This window comes from Equus quagga, chromosome 10 (genome assembly GCF_021613505.1).
Source record: "Equus quagga isolate Etosha38 chromosome 10, UCLA_HA_Equagga_1.0, whole genome shotgun sequence".
In the NCBI taxonomy this organism is placed as follows: Eukaryota; Metazoa; Chordata; class Mammalia; order Perissodactyla; family Equidae; genus Equus; species Equus quagga.
Window position 1 is genome coordinate 97,429,378 of NC_060276.1, and position 24,944 is coordinate 97,454,321.

The following is a 24,944-nucleotide window of genomic DNA, read 5'->3' on the forward strand; positions in this document are numbered from 1 at the left end:
AAAATCGTGGTTAAAAACACATAACATAAAATTTAGCATCTTAACTCAAATAATTTTAATACCAGTTCAGTATTAGAGAATCTAAGGTAAAGACTATCAAAATTATGCCAACGATTATCTCTAGCTCAGACTTTTCTCCTAATCCAGGCTCATATTTTCACCTGCTGACCAGCTACCACCTAGATGTTCCACAGATATTTCAAACTCAGTATACCCGAATTTGATATTATCATTATCTTCTGAAAATCTGCTCCTCTTACTATATTCTCTATTTTGGTGGATGGCACTACTATTCGCCAAGTTAGAAATCAAAGAGTCATTCTGGCCCTTTCTTTATTTCTTACTATTAAGAAATCAATCACCAATCCTATTGATCCTGTAAGCCAAATAATCCTGAACTTTCTAATTCAGCCCCATCATTTTATTTTTGTTATTCATTCCAGTATCACCTGGAAAGCCCATCATTGGCCTCCTCATCTCTCTCAATCCATCTTGCACACTGGAAGTTCATTGACAATAAACTTTTTAACATGCCAATCATATTATACTAGTCAAGGTTGTGTAATAATCTTTCTTCTCCAGGATAAAAGCTAAATTCCTCAGCTTGGTACACAAGGTTTTTCACATTTTGGTGCCTGCTAGGATGTTTGGGTTATTTCCTGTATCTCTCATCACTCTCTTGATAATAAAAAAATACTAAACTATTTGCAGCTCCCCCATCACCAAAGGCTGCCTTTCTATTTTGACATATACTGTTCTCCTCACTAGAAATGCACTTGTCAGCATTCACTTTTGGTAAACTCAACCTGCAAGTGAGTCTCAGTCAAAATATTATTTGCACGAAAGTCTTCGAGGGGAATGCAGGTGCTTCTCTCTTCATATGACCATTTTGCTATTTACCTCTGTTTCAGCAAGTATCATTCTATTTTACTGAAGTTTCTTGTGGGCATATATGTCTCCCACTAGAATAGAAGCTTCTTAAATGCAGGAATAGTGTCTTATTTATTTTTGTAACCATGGTGACATGTTTAATAGTTAAGATATTTGGGCTGCAAGAAAGAGAATACCCATTCAAAGTGGCTTCATCAAGAAGGATAATTAATGTCACGTAACTGGAAGTTCACAGATTAGAACAGGCTCCAGACACAGTACAAACAGAGCTCTGGCCCTCTTTCTCTATGATTTTTTTTGGTTCTGATTTTCCCCCAGTGTCAGTTCTGACCTCCTCACTAGGTTCCCTCCAGGTTTCAAGATGGCTGCCGGAAGCAAATGGAGCAACCTGATTTTTTGTTAAAGTGAGAGAGAGACTCTCTTACCTCAAGAACAGATTAAGAGATTTATCCATGAGTCAGATCATCCAGTCTAGGTTATTATCTATTCCTATACCAGTGGTAGTTGTCAGAGTGATGCCATGGGCGGGTTGATTTACATTTTGGGTCTCTAAACCAAAATAAAGAGGGTGGGATTATCCTGATTGGCACAGAATCTAAGCCTTAGATGAATCCAAATCTACCTCTAGAACTGGGGGATGGAGTCCATGAAGCCTGAAGAGAATTGGAATTCTCCTAGGAAGTAGAAATGCACAGTGGGGATGGGGGTATCTGGGAATGAATGTTGTTTAAGTCACCAACAATATCCACTCCATTGGCATGGAGTTGGGCCCAAAGATACTTAGTTAATATTTGTTCAATGAACCTATGAAAGACAATCTTATCTGCAAGCTGTGTGTAAAGTAGATGACAATGAGAAATATTCTTAGAAGAGTTAATCATATCCAAGTTAATTACTCACATTGGGAAGCTCTTCTTAAATTTAGTGTCTTGTCCTTCCCTTGACCTTTGCCTGAACCTTATCTTGGCCCAAATCTGGAAGTTAGTAGGAGCCATTTTTAAATTTTTAACAATTGATTTAACAACATTAATTGGAATGTATATAGCTCAGCTAAGAAAATATAGCCTGTCATGATATGATATTGTCAAGGAAAATTATGCTTTCATGGAGCTATTCTGCTTTTTAGTGTATTCTCAGTTTCTGCAGACCTAATAAAAAGGGATTATCTCAGCATCTTATAAGTTTAATTTTGAAAAACAAGAAACCATGAATAATGGAAATTATTTCAAAACATCTTCACTCACATCTAAAATATGAAACAGCTAAATCAGAGGTTCTTAATAATTTAATCAGTGAAGCATAACTGGAGGATTCAGAAAAAGCACCTAAACTATTAAAAGATTCTTCAGCTGCTGCTTAATGTCGATATCAAGTTATTTCTTACACTGGCAAACAGCCAAGCCATTCCCTGGTCACATCCACTTTTCAGCGTTTAGTGGTCTTCTCAATCATCCTGATCACAGCCCCAGGAATGTTCCACGGCGATTCCGCAATAATAGTATATTACTATTAGGTCTTCAATTTTGAGGTAGTTTATCTTCCAGAAAGGATATAAATAGAGCAATAAGACCAAGTAGAGTGAGCTTTATTAATGATGTCCAAGATTTTAGACATATACTATAACCTTCGATCAATTTTAACACCACTTCCCATACCCTAGTTTTACTCTAAAGCAGTCCAACTTTGTGAGTCTCAGATAATACAATGTTAGAATCTTTTTTCTTTTTAAATCCAGAGTTGTTAGGAAAACTTGTGTGTAATAACTTCCTTAGCATTTAATCCCGAAGAGTAAACCTTTTAGTACTTCTTTGTAATACAAAGGCAAGTACTATATTTATCTAGAAGATAATTTTCCTTTGTTATGAAATATGTTCACAGTTTAATGAAAATAAGAATAACTTGATTATCTCTTTCTTAAAAAGGCCTTGGAAATAAATATATCAATGTATTCATCTACATGTCTCCCTGCTAAGTAGGCAGGGACGCTTCACCAAGTTAGCAATTATTCAATAATAATATTTGAATGAAAGCCATTCTGTTAGACTAAATTCAGACTATCAAAGTCACATTAGAAAAACTTTCTCATTTATGAACCCATTATTTCTTTTTGGAAGATATAGTAAATGGAAATGAAATCTCCATGTTGACTTCTAATGATAGAAAATATTTTGAAAACTCTTTTCTATTTTCAAAATTTTGCTTTAGTGCAGATAATCAGAACAATGTAATAGACCAAGAAATAATTTTAAAAATAAGAGATGGAATTTGTTTTTCATAATCTAAGTAGGAAATCTTAAAACATTGTTCTAAGCTAAATAATTCATACGAAGTGTTAGAAAATTGCTCTCTGAAGGTCCATGATATGTTGTGATTTCCAAGGGGCTTGATAACGTCTACCCCTTGGCTGGTTGGCTGGATCAAATATGTAAAGCTTCTAGTACTAATCTCGTGTTCTGAGAAACTATTGGGCAGAAGTAAATCCCTTAACTCCCAAGTAAGCCTAACCGATCCCACACATCTACTTTTTATTTGCACGGGCTCTTGGACACACCTCTTGAAAATATCAAGGGTCTACTGAATTATGTGCAAAGCAATTCAGTCTAAGATTTGCAATGCTCAGAGGTGACAGATTGTAAAGTTCAACATTGGTATTTCCACAAATTCCTTCCAATTCTAAAATTTTATAGTTGGGTCATTAAAGAATAATATAAGTAAATACATAATCAAACACACAGACTTTTTTACATAAAACTGCGATCAACATAGGAGTTTAGAGAAGGGGAGCATCAGGGTTAACTAGAGTTGTCAACAAAGACTTCATAAACATGAGATTCTGATCGTAAAGAATAGGAAGAATTAGAATAGATAAAGAAGATACTTAAGTCTGAGGTACAGTTTGGGCAAATTTATTTTGTAAAAGAAGAAGGCATGTCGAGTATTGCATGAAGACACTGGCTAGCCTGAGGCAACATGTGCATTTGGGGTAAGTAGTGGAAAGTAATTTTCTATAAATGGAGTGGAGAAAAATTTAGGTATTTAGACATGGTCCTATGGTGTTTCTCAACCTTTGCCTTTTCTTCATCCCTACCCTACCAATCTCATTATACATGGTAGGGACATTCACATATCTGCGAGGAGGTATTCACGTTAGGAGCTACAGCATACATAAAGTGAGTGAAATGGCCTGCATGATAGCCAAATTCAAGCATACCAGCTCTGACTGTGTCCTTTCTCTCCCACTCAGAAAAGCATAACAGAATGTAAGTAACTGAGAATACTGTTATATTGACAATCTTGAATCTGCTCTAATTTATAAAAACGAATAAACCACTTCAAAAATTCAGTTTTTTCTGTCTATAACACAACCCATCTTCAAATGACTTTGATACCATTGTTTGGCAACAGTGAAACCGAAATCAACTGTAAGAGGAAGGAATGGGACTTCTGAAGATATTTGATCAGAGTGATATTGTGAGGCAGTGATCAACATTATAGAGGTTCTCAACCTAGGGGCTAGAGATAACTGAGATTTCCCAGGATTATTGAAAGGAGTTCTCAAATCTCTGAGCCCGTCAAGTGTTGTTTGTGTATCAAATAAGTGATGTGTCTCCAACATATATGTAGTAAATATTTTCAGAGTAATGTGAATGCTACTGCAATTAATAAAATGCAAAATCATGTTAAAATATTACTGAATTCAGAATAAGATGATTTTTGTTACTATTTTTCTCAGTCTATGCATACTAGATATATAATTATTATGCAGAAGCATGTAACATTTTTGAGATTTCAAGGCATGCTCATAATATTGTAAACCACTGATGCAGTAAAAAGATTATTGAATTGGGAATTCAAAGGCCTGGGGCCTGATCCTCATTTGGTCTCTTGCCAGCTGGGGGCGGGGAGTCTTGGACAAGCCATTTAACACTTTGGGCCTTGGTTTCCTTAATTGTTCAGTGATGGGGTTCTCCCAAATGAGACAACTTTTGAGAATGCTACCAGATATAGCATCTCTGATTTTAGGTGTATAAAATAAGCAAACTTTTCTGAAAATCTTTTCAAGTTTCTGTAACATATGTTTACGTGGCATTGAAAATTATTACTGATAACATTTTCTTTTAGAATAAATATGATTAGGTGATAATAGAATCTGATTCAATAAGACCCGAAAGATCATTCCTGAAACTAGATGAATGAAAGAGCCCAGTCTTGTTATTGTTTCACCTATTAAAGTCACCCAATTGTGACAGCCTAAGGCCCCCATTGTCAATAAGGAAGATTATCTATTTCAGCAATACAGTCTCCGAGTGCTTCAGTCCATATGTCCTTTCACTCCATTTTTACATCAAATTGAATGGGAACATCAGGCTCCAAATAGTAAATTGGCTCTTCTTTTTCTTTGGAAATTGACCTTCCCGCCTAGCTAGTTGCCTCTGTTCAGGTTCTTATATTTCACAAAAAGTATACGTTATATATTAGATTCATGGAATTTAACTATTTGTTAATAAGTATAGCTATTGAGATATAATCATGCCTTTGAGGTAGGACAAAAGGAAGAAAAACAACTGTGGTTGACTTTTTTTTTTTATTCTTTCCACCATATTACAGGGCAAAAATAAAGAATTTCACCAATTTAAAACTATATACGTATACATATTCCTCAAAAATGCATAATTCCTTTCCTTTCTGTTTTCTCTAGTTTGATAACCCCTAGATAGAACTTAATGTTCTTTCAATTAGGTTTTTTTCTTTCATGTGACTTACTTTCATGCAACAAGCTAGAGATTCTGTAACATAGGACTTAGTGAAAAATTTCCCCCTTTGTGTCTTTTTGTCTTAAAATAATGGATTAATATAGACTGTAATTTTCACAGTAGAGGAAGTATATTTTACTTTTAGTTCTTACCAAAATATCTTGGGATAAAGGAAACATCAATTTTAAAGATTATTACTTTTCTCCTAACGGAAAAAATAGTGTGGTTTTCTATTATGGACTGTGTAATTAACTTTATGTTAGAATATTTAAATCTTAAATATAATTTCATTTTACTTAAAAGGTTATTTCCAAGGAATGTTTTAAAATGCAAAATTTGGTGTAATTTCATATCTTTTATATAAAACATTGCCATCAGGGAAAAAGTACTGGTATTAACAGGGTTTAAATATGATTTACTGATTTTTTAAAGGAATTAACATTAGCCCTGATCTGATGAAATTTTCTGTTCTTTTTTTTTTAAAGATTGGCACCTGAGCTAACATCTGTTGCCAATCTTCTTTTTTTTTTTAAAGATTGGCACCTGAGCTAACAACTTGCCAATCTCTTTTTTTTCCTCCCCAAATCCCCCCCAGTAGATAGTTGTATACTTTTGCTTGTGGGTCCTTCTAGTTGTGGCATGTGGGATGCCACCTCAACATGGCCTGGTGAGTGGCGCCATGTCCGCGCCCAGGATCCGAACTGGCGAAACCCCAGGCCGCCGAAGCGAGCGCGCAAACTTAACCACTCGGCCACGGGGCTGGCCCCGAAATTTTCTGTTCTTAAGCAGCAAAAATAAGAGGTTCAGAATGAACCAGCTCTACAACAGTACTGCTTCGCAGATCTTTTTTAAATAAACAAAGTAAGCTGCGTTCCTCGTTCAGAAACCATAAACTGTACACTCACAGCTTTTGCGAGCTCTCTTGATACTTTTAGTTTGAGACCCATTCATCCAAAGGATTAAGACAATGAGACTCAAGTCCTAAACGGTACCCAGTAGGTGCATGAAAACTGTCACACGAATGCTCCCGGGAGTGTTGCCATTTCAATAGCATGATTTATAACCAGTGAGCAATATGTTTTTATTTATGATTACCTCTTCTATTTTCAAAAGGTAATTTGAGATAGTTTGGTGGGCATGATTTAAAAAAAACAAACGTCACAATCTTAGTTTTGTGCTCATAACAAGCAATTTTCCCTATGTAATTGGTGCTTGTTTTCTACCTTTGATTGTTGGTTCCTATTGTGTGGTTGGTAGTTATTTCACTTGTGGGCATGGTGCACTTTTCTGCAAGTTAAATGGAAACATGAATTGATTTTGATGGAGCTCGTTTCACTGCTTCACTTAGTGCGTTTGCCATACCTGCAGTTCATAATGTGGTTACTGACCCAGAACTCTCAAAGCTAGTTTTAGCCCAGCACAATCGCTTCAAACCAACATAAGATAGCGATTACATTTCCAAGGTCATTATGGAGACAGGGTTCAAGACTTCAGTATTTGGATTTGTCAAGCTCTTTGGTGTTTTAGTTTTAGGAGGTATTCAGATTTCACTTCAGAAACAGCAACTCAAATGATAAATTGAAACTCAGGTATAACCAAAGAGTACAAAACTTTTTATAAGCCCTGAAGCAATAAATAGGCCAATCCTTTGCATGCTTTTTTCATCATTTTCCAGAGAATTCAATTGAATATTGAGTTATGTAACATGTAGTACCAATAAGTAATTGATTTTAAATAGTATTATTCTGAGATTGAATGGCTGGAAACATGTTGCTTTTATGCGTTAGAAACAAACTGTTATGTCTATAGACTAAAGGGATGGTGTCTTAGATTGGATTCCTTGGAAGCAGTCTCTGAGACAAAAAGTTGCATACAGAAGATTTATTGGGAAGTATTCTTGGTAGATCAAAGAAGTGAAGGAGGCAGTAATGGGCAGAGAGAGAGGGTGACCCACAATGCATTTGCTTCTGAAGCCTAAGCCAATCTGACAGCGAGCACTGGGGCTGGGTTCGTCCTTCAGGGTTGTCTTCACTTGAGGCAGGTGGGCTGAGACTTAATATCCTTCCACTGACCAAGAGCAGGCCCCCAAGGAGAGATGCAGCTGTGATCCATTAGCAGTCATTATTAATAGTATCTGGGGTGTGGGTCCATCAACTGCAAGAGAGAACCTCGAGGGGGCGCCACAGTATCCGCTTCTGATCGGTATTGGCATATTCTGCTTACCCCACAAAGGTTACGAAGAGAAGACAAAGGAGGAGGAGTAATGCCAGAAAAATAAATGGGTCATTTGTTACTGGGCCTTAATATCTCAGAATCACTGTTATTTATAGGATGGTCTTTATTTTGATATTCATAGATCTCTTTTAAATCTTCTTAACCCAGAAAGGAAGGTAAAAAGTCCAAACTTTGCCTGGTCCCTGAATTCCTTTTTGTAAAATTGTGGTAAAAAGCACGTAACATAAAATTTACTGTCTTGACCAGGTTATACAGTAGTGTTAACTATATGCATATTATTATGCAACAGATCTCTAGAAATTTTTCGTCTTGCAAAACTGAAGCTCTATAGCATATGACAGAATTTCCTTATTTTTTAAGGCTGAATAATATTTCATTGTATATATATATACTCCACGTTTCCTTTATCCATTCATCTGTTGATGGACATTTAAGTTGTTTCCACCCCTTGGCTATTATGAATAGTCTGCAATGAACATGAGTGTCCAGATATCTCTTCAAGATCCTGTTTTCAATTCTTTTGATGTCTATTCAGAAGTGGGATTACTGGATCATACGGTAGTTCTATTTTTAATTTTTTGAGGAACTTCCATACTGTTTTCGATAGCAGCTGCACTATTTTACATTCTCACCAACAGGGCACAAGGGTTTCAGTTTCTCCACATCCTCACCAATGCTTGTTATTTTCTTTCTCTCTCTCATTCTTTTTTTTTTTTTTTTTTTTTTTTGATAGCAGTCATTCTAACATGTGTGAAGTGATAGCTCATTGCGGCTTTGATTTGCATTTCCCTGATGATTAGCGATGTTAAGCATCTTTTCATGTGCTTGTTGGCCATTTGTATGTCTTCTTTTGAGAAATGTCTATTCAAGTCCTTTGCAGATTTTTTAATCAGGCTGTTTTTCATGATTCCTTTTTTAATCACTCAAGTTATAGACTTCCTTCTTAAAATATAGATTGCTTGGAAACTTCCATCTAATTTACTAGAGTTTTTTGTTTGTTTAAGAAAGATTAGCCCTGAGCTAACATCCATGCCTGTCTTCCTCTATTTTATATGTGGGATGCCACCACAGCATGGCTTGATAAGTAGTGGGTAGGTCCTTGCCCAGGATCCGAGCCAGCAAACCCCGGTCCACTGAAGCGGAGTACGCCAACTTAACTGCTACGACACTGGGCTGGCCCCCTAATTTACTAGATTTTGATCTTGGAGAAGTATTTTAATTTATCCAAATCTTAGTTTCCTCTCCTATAAATTGGTAGTAATGATGCTCTACCTGCCTGCACCAGAGTGTTGTGGTGAGGAACCTAGAGAGAAAATTACTAAAGAGGCTCTTTTATACTGTTCAGAGTTCTGTAGAAAGGTAAGGTATTGATATGAATTCAGACCAAAAGAATCTACATTTTAAGACTACTTAATACTGCTTCATTTATGTTGGAGCTAATGGTCCCTCTGTCTTTGTTCTGCCTGATGAAACTCTAGATTGAAACTGATGAATCAATCTCTTTCTTTCTCTCTCTGTGTATGTGTATATATATATATATATATATATATATATATATATATATATATCTCCATCCTTTAAGGACTCTGCTTGCTACATTGTGTCTCATTCTAATGTTGATAAAAGCAGCAAATGTTGGTTGAGACTCTGCTACGTGTCAGACATTGCACTGGGTTTGATGAGGAAGAAAAACATGAATCTGATACTTACCTCAGGCAGCTTACCTCCTCTCAAGGGTGAGGCTTGTGAGGGCCTGGCACAGGTCCAACAACTTTAAAACTCATTACCCGTTATTTTACTACTTAGGCTAAAAATGTAGCTTTCCCAAATAAATATGAGACTCATTTAGAGTGAATTCTGTAGAGAGCACTGCTTACCTGGTTTTGCTCATTCTTGACTTCAGAATCTTATCTCTAATATTCAGGTAGGAGCAATTCTGTTAGAAACAAACAGGGGCCCACTCATAGGTGGAAGTTAAACATAGAGACAAAGAGAATTGATTGGTGGTTACCAGGGGAAAGGAGGGGGTGGGGGAAGGGCACAAAGGGTGAAGTGGTACACCTACAACATGACTAACAATAATGTACGACTGAAATTTCACAAGGTTGTAAACTATCATAATCTTCATAAAAAGTTAAAAAAAAAAAAAACCAAAGAAAAAACAAACAGGGGCAGGTCCAGTGGTGTAGTGGTTAAGTTCACGTGCTCCACTTTGGCGGTCCAGGGTTTGCAGGTGTGGATTCCTGACACAGACCTAGCACTGCTCATCAAGCCATGCTGTGGCAGCATCCCACATAAAATAGAGGAATATTGGCCCAGATGTTAGCTCAGTGACAATCTTCCTCAAGCCAAAAGAGGAAGATTGGCAACAGATGTTAGCTCAGGGCCAAACCTCCTCCCCCCAAAAACAAGAACAAAAACAAAAAAACAACAGATTGGATTCTTCAGGAATTTTTCAAGGTGCCAAATTTTTAGGTAGACTAGCAGTACATTTTCTGTAATGAGAACTATACGATGATCTCTAGCTGATTCTATCTGAGTGAATATATTGATTTTATTCTGATACCAGTTTTGGAATTGATGATCATCCTTCATCAATAGCATGGTCTTTATTATGGTCTCGTCTGGCTTTTCTTCTCTTGTCTTCTGCGCTGGGCTACCTGCTTCATGGCTCTCGTTATTACATTCTCTACTTTGCTTATTTGTAAAGTTATAAGTGCACTAATGATGAAATTCTACTAAAGATGTTGCTTTTCACATATCCTGTGCAATGCCGACTCCCTGATTTACAGGCATCATAGAATGACTATGTGCATCTTCAGTTCTCTGTCTTTCACACTTTAACTTGAAGACTACTTCTTTCCTGGCTGTGTTCTCTTTGCTGGATCAGCGTTTGTTTTATTTCTGTAGTAACAGGAGGAGCATTTTAAATTCTGTTTTGGATACAAGTCTTTACTAGGTAAAAATTGATGCTGTATCAGTTATCTGTTGCTGTGTAACAAGCTATCCCCAAATGTAGTGGCTTAAAATAATAATCATTTATTTAGCTCATGGTTTTTTAGGTCTGCTTTGGGCTGGGCTTATCTAGGTGGTTCTTCTGTCGGTTTCAGCTGGGCTCGTTCATGTATTCATGGTCAGCTGATAGTTGATGACCTCACTCATGAGTCTGGCACTTGGTTATTAGATGAGACAATGGGTGTCTCATCTAATGATATAGATAGATATCTATGATATGATGATGATAGAGCCACTTGCCTATCATTATTCAGTAGGCTAGCATAGTTCACATAGTAGTGAAAGGGTTCCAAGCATAGCCCAGTGCCCAAGCATTTCTCAATCCTTTGCTTGTGTCATATTTGCTAATATCTCATTGGCCAAAACAAGTCACTGGGCCAATCCATATTCAAGGAGTGGGGAAATATACTACAGCTCTTTTTTTTTTTCCTCTCCAAAGCCCCCCCAGTACATAGTTGTATATCCTAGTTGTAGGTCCTTCTAGTTCTGCTATGTGGTACACTGCCTCAGCATGGCTTGATGAGTGGTGCTAGGTCCATGCTCAGGATCCAAACCGGCAAAACCCTGGGCCACCAAAGCGGAGCACGTGAACTTAACCACTTGGCCACAGAGCCAGCCCCATACTACAGCTCTTGGTGGGAAGATCTGGCATATCTCATTACAAGATTACAAGGGTGGGGATGCAGGAAGGGAAAGAACTTGTGGATGTTTACCCTCTATCAGAGATGCTTTCATTTTTATCACCAAGACAATTCCTGTGTAATATTATTCAGTATTTCCTAATAGCTATGGCTTCTAGTGTTTACTGTTTCTTCAGTGCCTGCCCTATATCATGCAGTATAGGTTAAATGAAATTGTTAAGGGCCCTGAGAACCCCTACTTTTTATTGAGTGCATGTTGGAAGAATTCATATGCAGGTGTACTTTGAAGATATTGCAGGATCAGTTCCACACCATCACAATAAAAGGAGTCACACAAATTTTTTGGTTTCCTAGTCCATTTAAAATTTATGTTTACACTATACTAGTCTATTAAGTATGCAATAGCATTATGTCTAAAAAAACCAATGTGTATATCTTTTTTTTTTAAGATTTTATTTTTTTCCTTTTTCTCCCCAAAGCTCCCCAGTACATAGTTGTATATTCTTCGTTGTGGGTCCTTCTAGTTGTGGCATGTGGGACGCTGCCTCAGCGTGGTTTGATGAGCAGTGCCATGTCCACGCCCAGGATTCAAACCAACGAAACACTGGGCCACCTGCAGTGGAGCGCGCGAACTTAACCACTCGGCCACGGGGCCAGCCCCTCAATGTGTATATCTTAATTAAAAATACTTTATTGCTAAAAGATGCTACCATCATCTGAGCCTTCAGTGAGCCATACCTTTTTGTGACTCTTAAGGAGGGTCTTGTAAAAAATGCAATATCAGCAAAGCACAGTAAAGCCAAGTGAAATAAAACAAAATATGCTCATAATGTGAGTTATAGAAAGGCACCTAGAAAACGCAAACTAAAAAAGGAAAAGGCGAGCGTTATTTCTGTTTTCAAATTAGTGAAGGAAGGATATATGTTTGGGTGAAGTCAGGTTGGAGCTATTTCTCAAGAGGAAGCCAGATACACTTGACTGCTATAATCCAAATTTTTATGGCTAGTTCAAGGTGATCTCTCCCTAATTAAAATGAATATGATACATATTTTGTGGGTACCATATGTCATAAACTATAGCTCTTGGAATCAAAAGTGTTTGAGTAATTCACAATTTCTGCATATTGGGTGGAACTTGAAGGAAAAGTATCTGATGATTAGATCATTCTTAGAAATATGCGTAGTAGTTAAGCACACTGTCTTGGCGTTGTCACTTAATGTGCAATCCTGAGCAAGTTACTTTCTCTTTTGGTAAGATGAGAATAATAGCTACCCTGAATATTGTTTGGTAAAAGTTAAATAAAATAGGGCTTAGGGGCCGGCCTGGCGGCATAGTGGTTGGATTCATGCGCTCAGCTTCAGGCGGCCTGTGGTTCACAGGTTCAGATCCCAGGCACAGACCTATACACCGCTCATCAAGCCATGGTGTGGTGGCATCCCACATGCAAAATAGAGGAAGATTGGCAACGGATTTTAGCTCAGGGCCAATCTTCCTCACCAAAAAAAAAAAAAAAATCTGAATAAAATAGAGTTTATAAACCTTGCCTGGCACGTGGAAACCCTGAAGAAATGATGGTGGTGACAGTAGAGTAATGTTAGTGGTAATCTCTCTTCCTTCCAAGTAGCAGCAAACATTTCTTATTTGGATTATATTCTTAGTAGCAGGGAAGAATCAATTAAAAAGTAATAAGGTAGCATCACTGAGCTTTAAAAGTCTATGGCTCCCACAGCTAACAATTTTTTTTCTAAAATCCAGAAATACAGTTGGCTATCATGAATCTTTGAGTTGCAATTCTCTAGGCCTTGCCCATGTATAGAACAAGCGCTTGGGGCCAACCCGGTAGCATAGTGGTTAAGTTCACGTGCTCTGCTTCAGTGGCCCAGGGTTCGTGGGTTTGGATCCCAGGTGCGGACTGCTCATCATGCCATGCTGTGGTGGCATCCCGCATACAAAATAGAGGATGGTTGGCACAAATGTTAGCTCAGCAACAATCTTCCTCAAGCCCTTATTGTGCTAGAATGTGAATAATTGATGACAGGTGAGTCATATATTTTATTTCCTCTTTAGAATGATGAGAAAGAATATAGACAAAAATAAATGTTCATGGGTTCATAGCATTTGTTTCTGATTTTCCACCTGAACCTACAGACTACAAACATTTAGAGGGAAGAAGTGAGGTTTTTCCTCACCTACACACAATAGATTTTTCTTTTTGAGTCCATACATGATTTCTAATTTTGTTAGCCTATACTCTCTAACTCTTACATATTTCATTAAGCCACATGCCATCCTTTCAAATATCCAAAGAGAAAAATATTCCCCAATGTTGCTTATATGGAGAACAGTTACTTTATCTACTGGTGATATGGAAGTAGCTAAACAATCTTTCCTATAACTCATAGTATTAAATGGTAACGAAATTTGACCATGTATCCAGAATGGTAATTTTTAGATATTTTTGTTAGTGTGAGTTCAATAATTTATCATTTAGTCAGTTAGCTGATTTTTCAAATATAAAAGTAAAGAAAATGAGAAAGTTACCCACATTCATACAACAAAGCTAGAAACAGAATATGTGCTTCTTGCTTTCTTATCAACCAAAGGAGACCTGTGAATTACAGAAGAGCTACGTGTGAATACTTCAAAGGAAGTATGCCAAACACATTGTGTGTGTTTTTTAAAAGATTTAGTAGCTCCTTTAAAGCTCTAAGTAAAGCTGTTAGTCTGACTAATCATGTACCCCTGAAACCAATTAAATTTTTAGACTAGAGAACTGTTCTTCAAACACTTTTGAAAAAAATGAGAATTCCTTCCTAAAGCCAACACCTTTTAATTAACAAAATTTGCAGAGCAAGGCTATGGTTTGCAATAGTATATTACACCTACTGTTATTCATGCTCCTATTCTGGTGTGCCAAACTCAGTTCTTTGTCAGCTATTTTGAGCTTGACTTTCTGTCTGCTTGACTATGGAAGGAAAACACAATTTTTAGAAGAGTTATTTTAACTTTCTAATGAATCTATGCAAAACATGTTATGCTACAATCATCAGTAGTCAGACTATACAGGCTTTGTATGAGTGTGTGTATACATTTATCCATCCATATATATATATATATATATATATATATATATATATATATGTACACACACACACACATATATATGCTGTGTGTATCTATCTATTTGGCTTAATTATATACATTATAATACATGTGGTTCTGGAATGAACTGATTAATCAGGAAAGACACCAGCCTCTGTTGCTGGAGGGCTGGTCAATAGTCTGACACCATAAGGACTATTTTCCGTTGTGACGCCGTGCTGGAGGAGATACTTTCTCCAGTGGATTTGTGAAGAATAAGCTTGGTCTCTGCGGGGGTTAGAGAGGCTGAGATCTGAAGCATCCATTCCCAGGGCCACCTCCTTGTGACCCTAGACAGTGGCCCAAGGCAGGGTGGACATCCAGGCTAGCAGATCAGACTGTGGGGGCGTTAAATGGGGCACAGAGTAAAGGATCCCCACTGGCTAGAGGGGAAGCTACTCCTCGGGGAGGGCAACCTGGAAACCCCTCCCAGAACTTTGTGTCTAAGAGTCTGTGTAATCGTTTATGTACCCTAACTCCTTGCCTGATCAGGATGATGGGTTGAGAGAACACTCAACAAATCCTCTTTCCGTATTTTAAATTATGGAGTTAACGCAAAACTCCCCTGGAATGACTAAATACCCCTGCCTCTAAGGAGAGTTGAGAGTCAGTTGCTCCTTCTGGGCAAAACCACTCGAACTGCCCCTTAGAGAGCTGACCAGCCCACACTTTACCTAGTGAGGTGATTTGCTTATGTTTCTAGTAACATGACAGTGGAAAAGAAAGAACCTCATTTTTTTTTAGGTAAAAGTAAAGGTATCTGAAAATGCAGTATGAGTCAATACGATATACATAATAAAATAAGGTAAATGTTCTCAGGACCTCAAAATTTCTCCTTTAAAACATCTTGCTTAATTTAAAAAATGAGAAAAAAATACGTGTGGATCTGGAGGCAAGTCTTTTTAGGAAAAATGAAATATTTTAAATAGCGTTCTAGATAGAATTGGCCATAATAAAATTAGCCTCTTTTTACTTTATGTTATAGCACTTGAGTCTCTCGGAATAAGAATTCCCTCAGAATTCTCGAAGTTTCTGAGTTTAGAGCCCAGCTCTCAGTTACTATCAGTTACCATCTAGCCACATACAAAAAAAAATCCCCGAACTTAATAATGCTGCCAGATTTTGCTCTTCCTAGTGATGATTAGATTTAAGTAATAAAATATTAAAGACTTTAAAGTGTTTAGAATCCAAAAGAAGGGTGTATTTCTATGCCTCTTGGAGACCTTTTAGTTACAAACTTATCCTGGTCCTCCAAAAAAACACAGAAATCTAGAGTTGGAATTTAACGAGGAAATGAGATTTTTATCTGGGGAAGGAAGAGAAGAGTTTTCAAGAAGTAGATAGAGCATATGGAAGGGCACACAAATGTGAAATGGCCTGTGCTAATTGGAGAATGCCGAGCAGAGACTGAAGTGTGGGGCAGCGTGGGAAGAACGGAGGGAGATGAGGCTGGAGTGTGAAGTCTGGTTCAAAGCGCCCAGAGCCCAGAATGCCATGTGAGTGTAAAAAGTGAGTAGCCAATCAACATTGAGCAGCAAAAGGAAAAGGAGAAGAAAAAACCCGCCACACACACAATGTACCTACTGTTAAAACAATACTAGAAGGTGACAACGTATATCAGTTCATAAAATACTAGAACAATTCCATGAGATCGGTACCATTTTCCCGTTGCGCAGGTGGATACTCTGCAGCTCAGAAGAGTTTAGTTTAGCAGGCATGGTATAATGTCTTACCTCAAAATGTCCACGGTTGTATATCTAGGAAATGGTAAGGCCAACTGTCTGTGAGAGAAGTCCTATCAGAATCATCATTTTACAGAGGAGTAAATGGAGAGTCAGAGAGGTTAAGTAACCTGCCTAGGGTTACACAGCTAAGAAATGGCAGAGCGAGGATTTAAATCCAACAGTCTGGCCCCAGATAGTCTGTCTTACCCCCTGCTTCTTGATCCAGTGTTCTTTTCTGCTTTTTCCTCTTCGTTAGAAAAGTGGAGAACAAAACAAATGATTGATTCTATTCTCTCTCTTTAGTATTTTACCTTCTATTGTCTGCCCCAAGCAATGGCCCTTCCTCCATTATTTTCTTGTTCTGAAAATAGCTAAAATGACCTAAACAGCAAAAGCTTCAGCATGTTCTGTGTTCTAGGCTTGGAGAAACCATCCTTAGAGGGTTTTGTTATCTTTTACCACTGAACATGGGTCGAAGGCCTCTAAGTTTACTGAAAAGCTCACTGTGCATAGACTTTTTTTTTTCGTAGTTTCATTCATTTGTTCAGAGGACCTCAGTTGAGCACCTATTATATTCCAGGACCTACGCGAGGTGCAGGGGATACAGCAGTGAGAAAGCGGGACACAGTTTCCCCTCCCTTCCCACTGGTACGGTGATGTTTTCAGATGTTGAGTGCTGGGGAGAGGAGACCAGCAATGAACCGCCTGAGTGGTCCCTGAGCAGCATCATCTGCCCGTGACTGGTGCAGAGATGGCCATATTGCTCGACCCCTCACCTTCCTCTGAACCTGTCTCGGCTGACCTTGTACTTGGTGATACTTCTTCCTTTTTCCTCCCTGGAGAATTTTGTGATAATATCATCCCAATGTCATTTGTCCTGTTTGATCATCTTCAATCATTCTCTGTTTTTCAGTCTCTGGCGGTAGCCTTTCTTTTCAATAGACTTTCTTTTTTCAAATGTGCTTTCCAGAAAACAGTTGAAGTCTAATAATTCTCTGCATTCTCCCTTCCATGTATTGAAATTGAAGATGGCGTGATCATTTCCACTTCATTAGGCCCTTCTTTCTTGGTCAGAAGTAAGTTTAGAGAAAAAATCTCATTCTTGCTCCCTTTTGAGGGTCAAATTTTCAGTAAGTCAAGTTAAAAAAAAAAAAAAAGCGTGGTCTGACACTTCCCAGAACCTCGACATCCTCCCAAACTACTGTTTATGTTGCGTCAGTATCTATCGTGTATCTATTTTAAGAAGAATTTGTCCATATTTTCTAGTCAGCCAGGCTTTCTACAGTTAGCTCCTTCAGTGATATTTTAATTTAGCTCTGTTTTAATCCTCACTATGCATCCTCTCCAGGGACCCAGCTCCTCTCTCAGAATCCCTTTTAAGATTTCTAGATCTTGTTGGCTCCCATGCGTCTTCCTACTAGACGGTTGGATGACAAGATGCTATTTCTGCTTCAGATTATGTTTCATTCTTTCTAGAAAGAGCCTCGGAGGAGTGAGATAGCTTCAGGGAACAATTTCTTCTTTATCTCCTCAGTATTATTGTCTTTCAGCCATTAATTTTTGGCATTAGTTCTTTTATTCTGACACCTCACTTTTTTTTCTTCTTTCTGCCTTGTTCAAGATTATTTCTTCCAGCTGTGGGAACCTCTTGTTGTCCCTGAGAAGCTTGAGAGACCAGAGACATTCCTCCACTCCTTTCATCATCTTCTCTAACAAAAAGACAACCTTAAAAGGGCGGAAAGTAATACAACCATGAAACGTAACTTATGGCCACCTCAGAGTGGAATGCCAACATGACATGTTTTTCTCCTGTTGCTAGAACAGTCCCCTTGTCGTCCATGCCTCTCAGCTTCCCATTGTTGTCTTTTGCAGCTTTTCCGCAAAGCTTATCTCCTGAATTTAGAGTGCACCATTTCTTTGCTACTGGTCTCCTGGATATGTTAGGCTCCAGAGGCCATTGCCTATAAACTAAATGAGACATTCCTTATCCTCCATCACTCACCTTTGACAACCCCACTGTTTGTTGGTATTTAGTATTAATTCACACCAGCAAGTTCAGCCCCCTCTGGTAAACATTGGGCCCACATGCAGAACTTTGACTGAGTTTTCCCCAAATATTTCTACCCCTTATCTCCAACTTCTCACCATATTTGTTCACCACTGTGTTTCTCATTTATCAGGTATTTATAGAAATAGGAACACCTAACATTATTACCTACCAGTGCCAGGAACTGTGCTAACGTTGTTGTTATTTTTCTGGCATTGTTCTAGGTATGTGTCTTGTATTAGTCATTGAATCTACCCAACTGCCCCTACGACATGTACCCTATTCTGATCCCTCCTTTACTGAGGAGAAAACCTGGAGCTTAGGGAGGTTAAGTAACTTAACCAAGGTCACAGAGTTCCTAAGGCAGAGAGGATTCTCTCCCAGGTATTTTTACTCAGGAACTTCAGATCTTAACCATTACCATGTGCTATCTTACACTACAGTGTTCAACACTATCCACACTAATTTAATATCTCCTAATGACCTTGAAACGTTGTTTCATATCCAAGTAGAAAAACTTTACGAGCTCTGATTTTCCAAAAATAATGTAGCTTGTGTTTTCTTCACTGCTAGCTACTTTATTACCAGTCTGAAAGAAAAGAAAAAATATATATAATAAACGCCCCCCAGTATGAAATGCAGAGCCAAGACAAGAACATTTCATTGGCTTTGATTTCCCTAGGGTCCACTTCCAAAGTAATTTAAGTCAGAAATAAGATCTTATCCAATCTTTACTTTTGCTTTTTTTCCCTTTAATGAAAAAAGTAGGTAAAACTTATTCACCTGGCAAAGTCTGAACACTTTTTTTCTTTACCAGTTCTACAATCTATATAATTGTTATTGAGAAGGATTATTTAAATTAAATTAATTGCCCAGCCATGAGAATAAGCAAAATCGTTTTGAGAGATTTTTAAATGTGTATTAATGAAGAGTTTGAAGTTTCCTGCCATGGAGTACTATATAAAGTATCCACATTGTTAGGAAAAAGCATATAATGTCTTAAATAATATTTGGCTGAAATTGTTGCCCTTCAGTTAACATTGTTTTATTGTTACTGAAATTGCTTCTTAGCTTGTGTTTCTAATTTTTCTTTTTTTCTTCTTTCCTTTTTGCAAAAAAAAAATTGTAGCTCCTAGTCAGACTGTTACTCTGGTGACACAACCTGTGGTTACCAAGGAAACTGCCATCTCCAAACTAGAAATGCCATCTTCCTTGCTGTTGGAGGTACCTGCTCTGGCAGATTTCAACCGGGCTTGGACAGAGCTCACCGACTGGCTGTCTCTGCTTGATCAAGTGATTAAGTCACAGAGGGTGATGGTGGGTGATCTTGAAGACATCAATGAGATGATCATCAAGCAGAAGGTATGGGGAGAAAAGATAAAAGCTGGCAGAGGTTTTTCTTTAAAGTGAAGATTTTCCACAAGTCAGTTCACTCTCCTACACCATTTCCCACCAGGTTTTAGGCAGCTTTTCTCTGTCTGCAAACACACTATTCTTTCTACTCTATTCAGCCTAAGTATGATCAAGGAAACAAATTAATGCAATTATCTAAAACAGCCATAAATTGAAAAGGAATAACACAAGGAAAAAAGCATAAACCTTACAAGCATAGTTGGCTTAATTAAATTCACTGAACAACTGGTATTTTAAAAATCTATTTAATATCAAATAAGTAGCTCAATTGGGCTGTTTACATGTAAACTGTTTGTTTGGGCACTCTGCAGCCATAATGTATTACAGAACAAGTATGGTAATCCAGGAATTGGTTATTCACTCTTCTGAGCTGTCTGTGCCAATTCTCCTCCAATGCTAAGCATAATAGAAAGTTAGCTATAAGTAAAAAAGAGAAACGCAGCAAAACATGATATATTTTAAAATGTCTTAGATCTGACTATTGGCATTTATGTAATGCCATACTCAAATAAACATGTTTTTAATACGAAGACTGCATTTCTGAGCCTCATTGGAATCCATTCTGCAAAATTATGACATCAACTAGAAGCATAAAAATACATTGATATAAATGCGGTTTACCTAGCTAGAACAAATATACTATACATCTTTTACATTTCTGAATGAATACGAAAAGTAGTTTTGAAAGCTTTATACACTGTAGTTATTTCACTTGTAAATGATTTTCAAGTCTTTTCTAAAAAAGTAATAAATTGTACTAAAGGTATTTGGGTGTCACAGAACTACTTTTTGCAAAAAACAAGGAGTAAGGCAGACAGATTTCTTTGTAAAATGAAATTCAGCAATTGAGTAGGAGTAAAAATAATTTGATAGTAAATAACCTGCATTTAAAGTACCTTGATCTTACTCTCAGAAGACCTGAATTCAGTGGTTTTTCTTTGTCATTTGCAAATGACATAATTGTGGTCAAATCATTTTCTGGATCTTGGTTTTCTCTTCTGGGTACAGGGTACACAGAATTCACGTTCACTCTATCGTGATAGATATGTGTGTATATAAAGATATGTAAATGTTATAGAAATATATATAATTTGTTTTACTACTGCTTCATAACGAGTATTAGTAGCCACGTTTTTCAGAAAAAGCAATTGCAGCTCGTAGATGTCACATTCCTTACAAGTAGCAGAGCAAAGATTCAAATCCAAGTCTGTTTGGTTCCTAAGCCTGTGTTCTTACTTTCTATGTATACTGCCTGCCAGTATTAAGTGTAAACGTGGCTGCCGTTTGGTGATATATGTATGTTTGTATGTATAGTCTATGTCAGACACTATGCTAAGCGTTTCGCAATTGCAATGTGCCGATACATACAGAAACAAGAGGTACATTCTTTCACAATGTCGTATTGAGGTATGCCAATACTTCCAGGACTATTACTAACCGGAAGGGACAGTATGTCATAATGTTTAAAGCAAGGGCTTCGGAGTTAGATTGTCTGTTTTCAAAGCTTGGCTCCTTTACTATAGCTGTGTGACCTTGGGTAAGTTATTCAACCTCCCTGAAGCTGAGTTTATCTATCTGTACAACGTGGATGATGATACTATCTATCTTATAGGTTGTCATGAGGATTAAATTAGGTAGTATATGAAAAATGCTTCCCACCTTGCCTTGCTTACTGCAAGTATTTACCTGATGTTAGTAATTAATATTAGGTTCCCCTGCAAACTATGTTAATCTGCCTACTCGTGGCATTTGTATTGTGCAAACTGTATGTCATATAATGATGATGAAATACGTGAAAATAAGAGTTTGTTTCCACATCTGCACCCCATTCTGCCGTTAACATTACAGCCTCCTGTAAAAGCCACTACCTATTAGAGTGGGAGAGAAAGTCCATCCTCTCTTGTGAGGGGTTTGTGAGCCCAGCCTTTGAGGAAGGCGTTGACCTGCTCAGTAGTCTTCAGAGTTTCAGAAAGGACTACTAAGTTGATGTCTCTTCAAAGTGATAGTGTTTACATATAGGTCCAAAATTAATTTGGGAGGATGTTTAAGTGCCATGTCTGAGGCACAAAAAGCCAGGATTTGTAAATGTCATGTATATATACCTCTAATCTCCCTTCTCTTGCTAAATAGTGGGATGCTTTTCTTGCTTCCTCCTCTCATATTAAAAAAATAATTTATAAAGACATTGTTAGTTTTTGCATTTTATAGCTTCAGTCACTAAATGACCCTAAATTAACATTAGACAAATGTGTGTGTGTGGAGGGGGACAAGAAAGAGAGGTAAGTTTGGGGAAGTATTTATTATAATATCAAGAAATAAATATTTCTTCTATGTAAAGTTTCAAATAAAACAATCATAACTTTAATGTTTGAGGTGTGAGGAATGAGGTAATATTCCAAAAAGCCTTTATAAACTGTAAAACACTATCAATGCCTGTTTATTTACATATTCTTTTAACAAATTTTTATTGAGCTAATCTAAGTGCTTCGGAAATACAGAGTTGGGCAAGATAGGAATGTACAGATTAAAGAAGAAGAAGAAAAAAATAATAGCACTATGATAGAAATAAATTTCAGGATGCTACCTAGCACTTATTTAGCACTAATGATATACAGTCACTGATCTAAGTATGTCACATGTATCACTTAATCCTCACAACAACACTTGAGATTGATAGTAAAGCACAGCGAGGTTAAATAACCTGCCCAAGGTCAAGTAGTAAAGAGACAGCAATGGGATTTGAACCCAAGCAGTCTGGTTCCAGAATCCTCACCCTTAACTACGATGGTTTTCTACTGCCCTGGGTATGCTTGCATGATGCTCTAGGGACTTACTTCAGAGAGAGGACATCTAACTAAGCCAGGGAACAGATCAGATATCAGGAAAAAGTTCTTGAAGAAGATAAAACTTAAAGAACAAGTTGAAATTAACTAGATAGATAAAATGAGAAAGGCGATCCCAGCCGAGGGAACAGACTGTACTTTTTACTGATGTGGAACACAACATAGTATAGTATAGAAACTCTGATTCCATATGGCTGAAATTAAGGGGTTAAGAAAGAAATTGATGAGATTGAACAGAGAGAGTAGGGCTAAAAAATGAGTCCTTGCCAGACTAAGGAGTTTTGATTGTGTCCTTCAGGCAGTGGCAACCCTTGAAGGATTTTAAACAAATGTAGTTAGTTGTATATCATTTAGGGTTCTCTGGATGCAAGCAACAGAAAATATCCCCTGATTAAATCAAGCGGAAAGTAAACATACTGGAATTAGCATGAAGACAATGGAAAAGGTTTAGGAAAAGAAAAGGGATCTGAGCATGCCTGGGCATCTAGTTAGCAGGAACTACTGGTGTCTCTTTGTGACCCTCTTTTTTCTCCATACTGTGTAACTGTTCAAAATTGAAAGTCCTGGGAGAGGAAATCCAGCCAAACTTGCTTGGGCCACACGCCTATCTCTTAGCTAGAAGAGAGCAGAAAATTTTGATTTAAAACCTTCTTCCAAAGCCCCTCACAATGAGGGAGAGGTAATTCCCCGGGACGAAATTGGAGTCTGTAAAAATTGAAGACGGAAAGGATGCTGAGCAGCCAATAAATGATAAATGTCCACCAAACTCAAGCAAGAATATGTAGAATAGGATGGAGGACAGAGCAAATGAAGGAGATTTGCAGAAAGTGATTATCATGATCTAAGCAGTATATTTATCTATTTCAACTTCGCAACATGGAGAACTGAAATAAAGGCCATTTATGTGCCAGTACCGTAAATATAAGTTTGTTTGATGCTAACACAAACACGAATTGGTTCTCAATAAATGTAGATTGCTTGAAGGATAATGTGAATGAAATGTGATGATAAACAAGCTTCGTTTTCAACAGAAATCGGAGTTTGGGAATTGTAGCTGTGAGGCATCAGAAGGTAGGTGAGAAGATGTAGCAAAACATGTTATGAGTCTAGAAGAACTTGGTTTTGAATTTATGAAGTTCAGAGCAAATGTTAGACATGCAATGATTGAAATATTATTTCCAGAAAGGGAGTAAGGACACAGCATTTCAATAAATTAGCTTTCCATAGTTCTAGGCCTTGAATTCAAAATCACATATTTGATATTGTTTCAATAAATTATTTAATTTAATTCTTATTTTAGAAAATAAGGGACTGCTACCATTTTGACATGAAAATAATTTTTACTAAGTGAATTATGTTAAGCAAAAAATGGAAGTTAAAATTCCAACTAGAATTTTCTAAAAGATTGTAACATGTAGCCATTTAAAAAATGAAGCAACTCGGCTGCTTCATTTTAGAGAGTAAAAAATATACCATTAAATTGTAGAGAAATAGAGATGTGAAATATGAAAATTAAGGCTTTAAAAGTAAAATTCCAAAATAAAAAAATTGAAAAATAAAGTAAGACTCTAAGTTTATGATGAAGCTCCAAGTTTACTTTCTAAAATAGTGGCTTAATAGCAGAGGATGATTGGTAATTTATAGTTTAGTGTCAGAGAAATCTGATAAAAATTGCTTTTCTCATTCCATCACGTGTTTAAGTTAAATTGCTCTGAAAAAAATTTGTTTTGACAATTAGTCACAGTTTTCTTTCACTGACATAATCTTATCTAATGAGGGGGGAAATACGTCTAGAGTTTTTCCCTGAAAGTGATGATTGAATATGACCCTTAGAGAAAGGAAGGTGGGAAAGACAGAGGAGAGAGAGGAGGGGTGAGGGAAAGAGAAAATGGAAGGAGAGAGGAAAAGAAGAAGGGAAGAGGAGGGAAGAAAAATTCCTGAGGAAAAAAGAGAGAAGGAGGAAAGAAGAAATGGAAAAAGGGATGGAGGGTGGGAGGGAGAGGGCGAGGTTGGGAAGATAGGACGCTGGCAAATTTGGGGAGAGGTTTGTGGAGAACTGTGTCGCTATCAGCAGACAGGACTTAGGCAGCCATATGATATCATTATTTTTATACTACTGGTGTCCGATTGCCTGTGCTAAATAAATTACAGTCTTTTTTCAAGCCATTTTGGCCAGGTGTTCAGGGTAATTCACCACTAAATCTGACCCACAGGCATTTGAATAAAGAATTGAGTCGGCA

The 24,944-nt window shown here is 37.4% G+C and overlaps 1 protein-coding gene across 9 annotated transcripts in view; it reads left to right on the forward strand.

Moving 5' to 3' along the window:
- The window catches only part of DMD (dystrophin), a 2,273,580-nt gene that overhangs the window by 1,652,383 nt on the left and 596,253 nt on the right, over positions 1-24,944 (forward strand). For all 9 annotated transcript variants that reach the window (XM_046672830.1, XM_046672828.1, XM_046672833.1 and 6 more), the window contains one exon: positions 19,578-19,810. In XM_046672830.1, the coding sequence (XP_046528786.1) occupies positions 19,578-19,810 (233 nt within the window). The remainder of the gene's footprint in view (positions 1-19,577; positions 19,811-24,944) is intronic.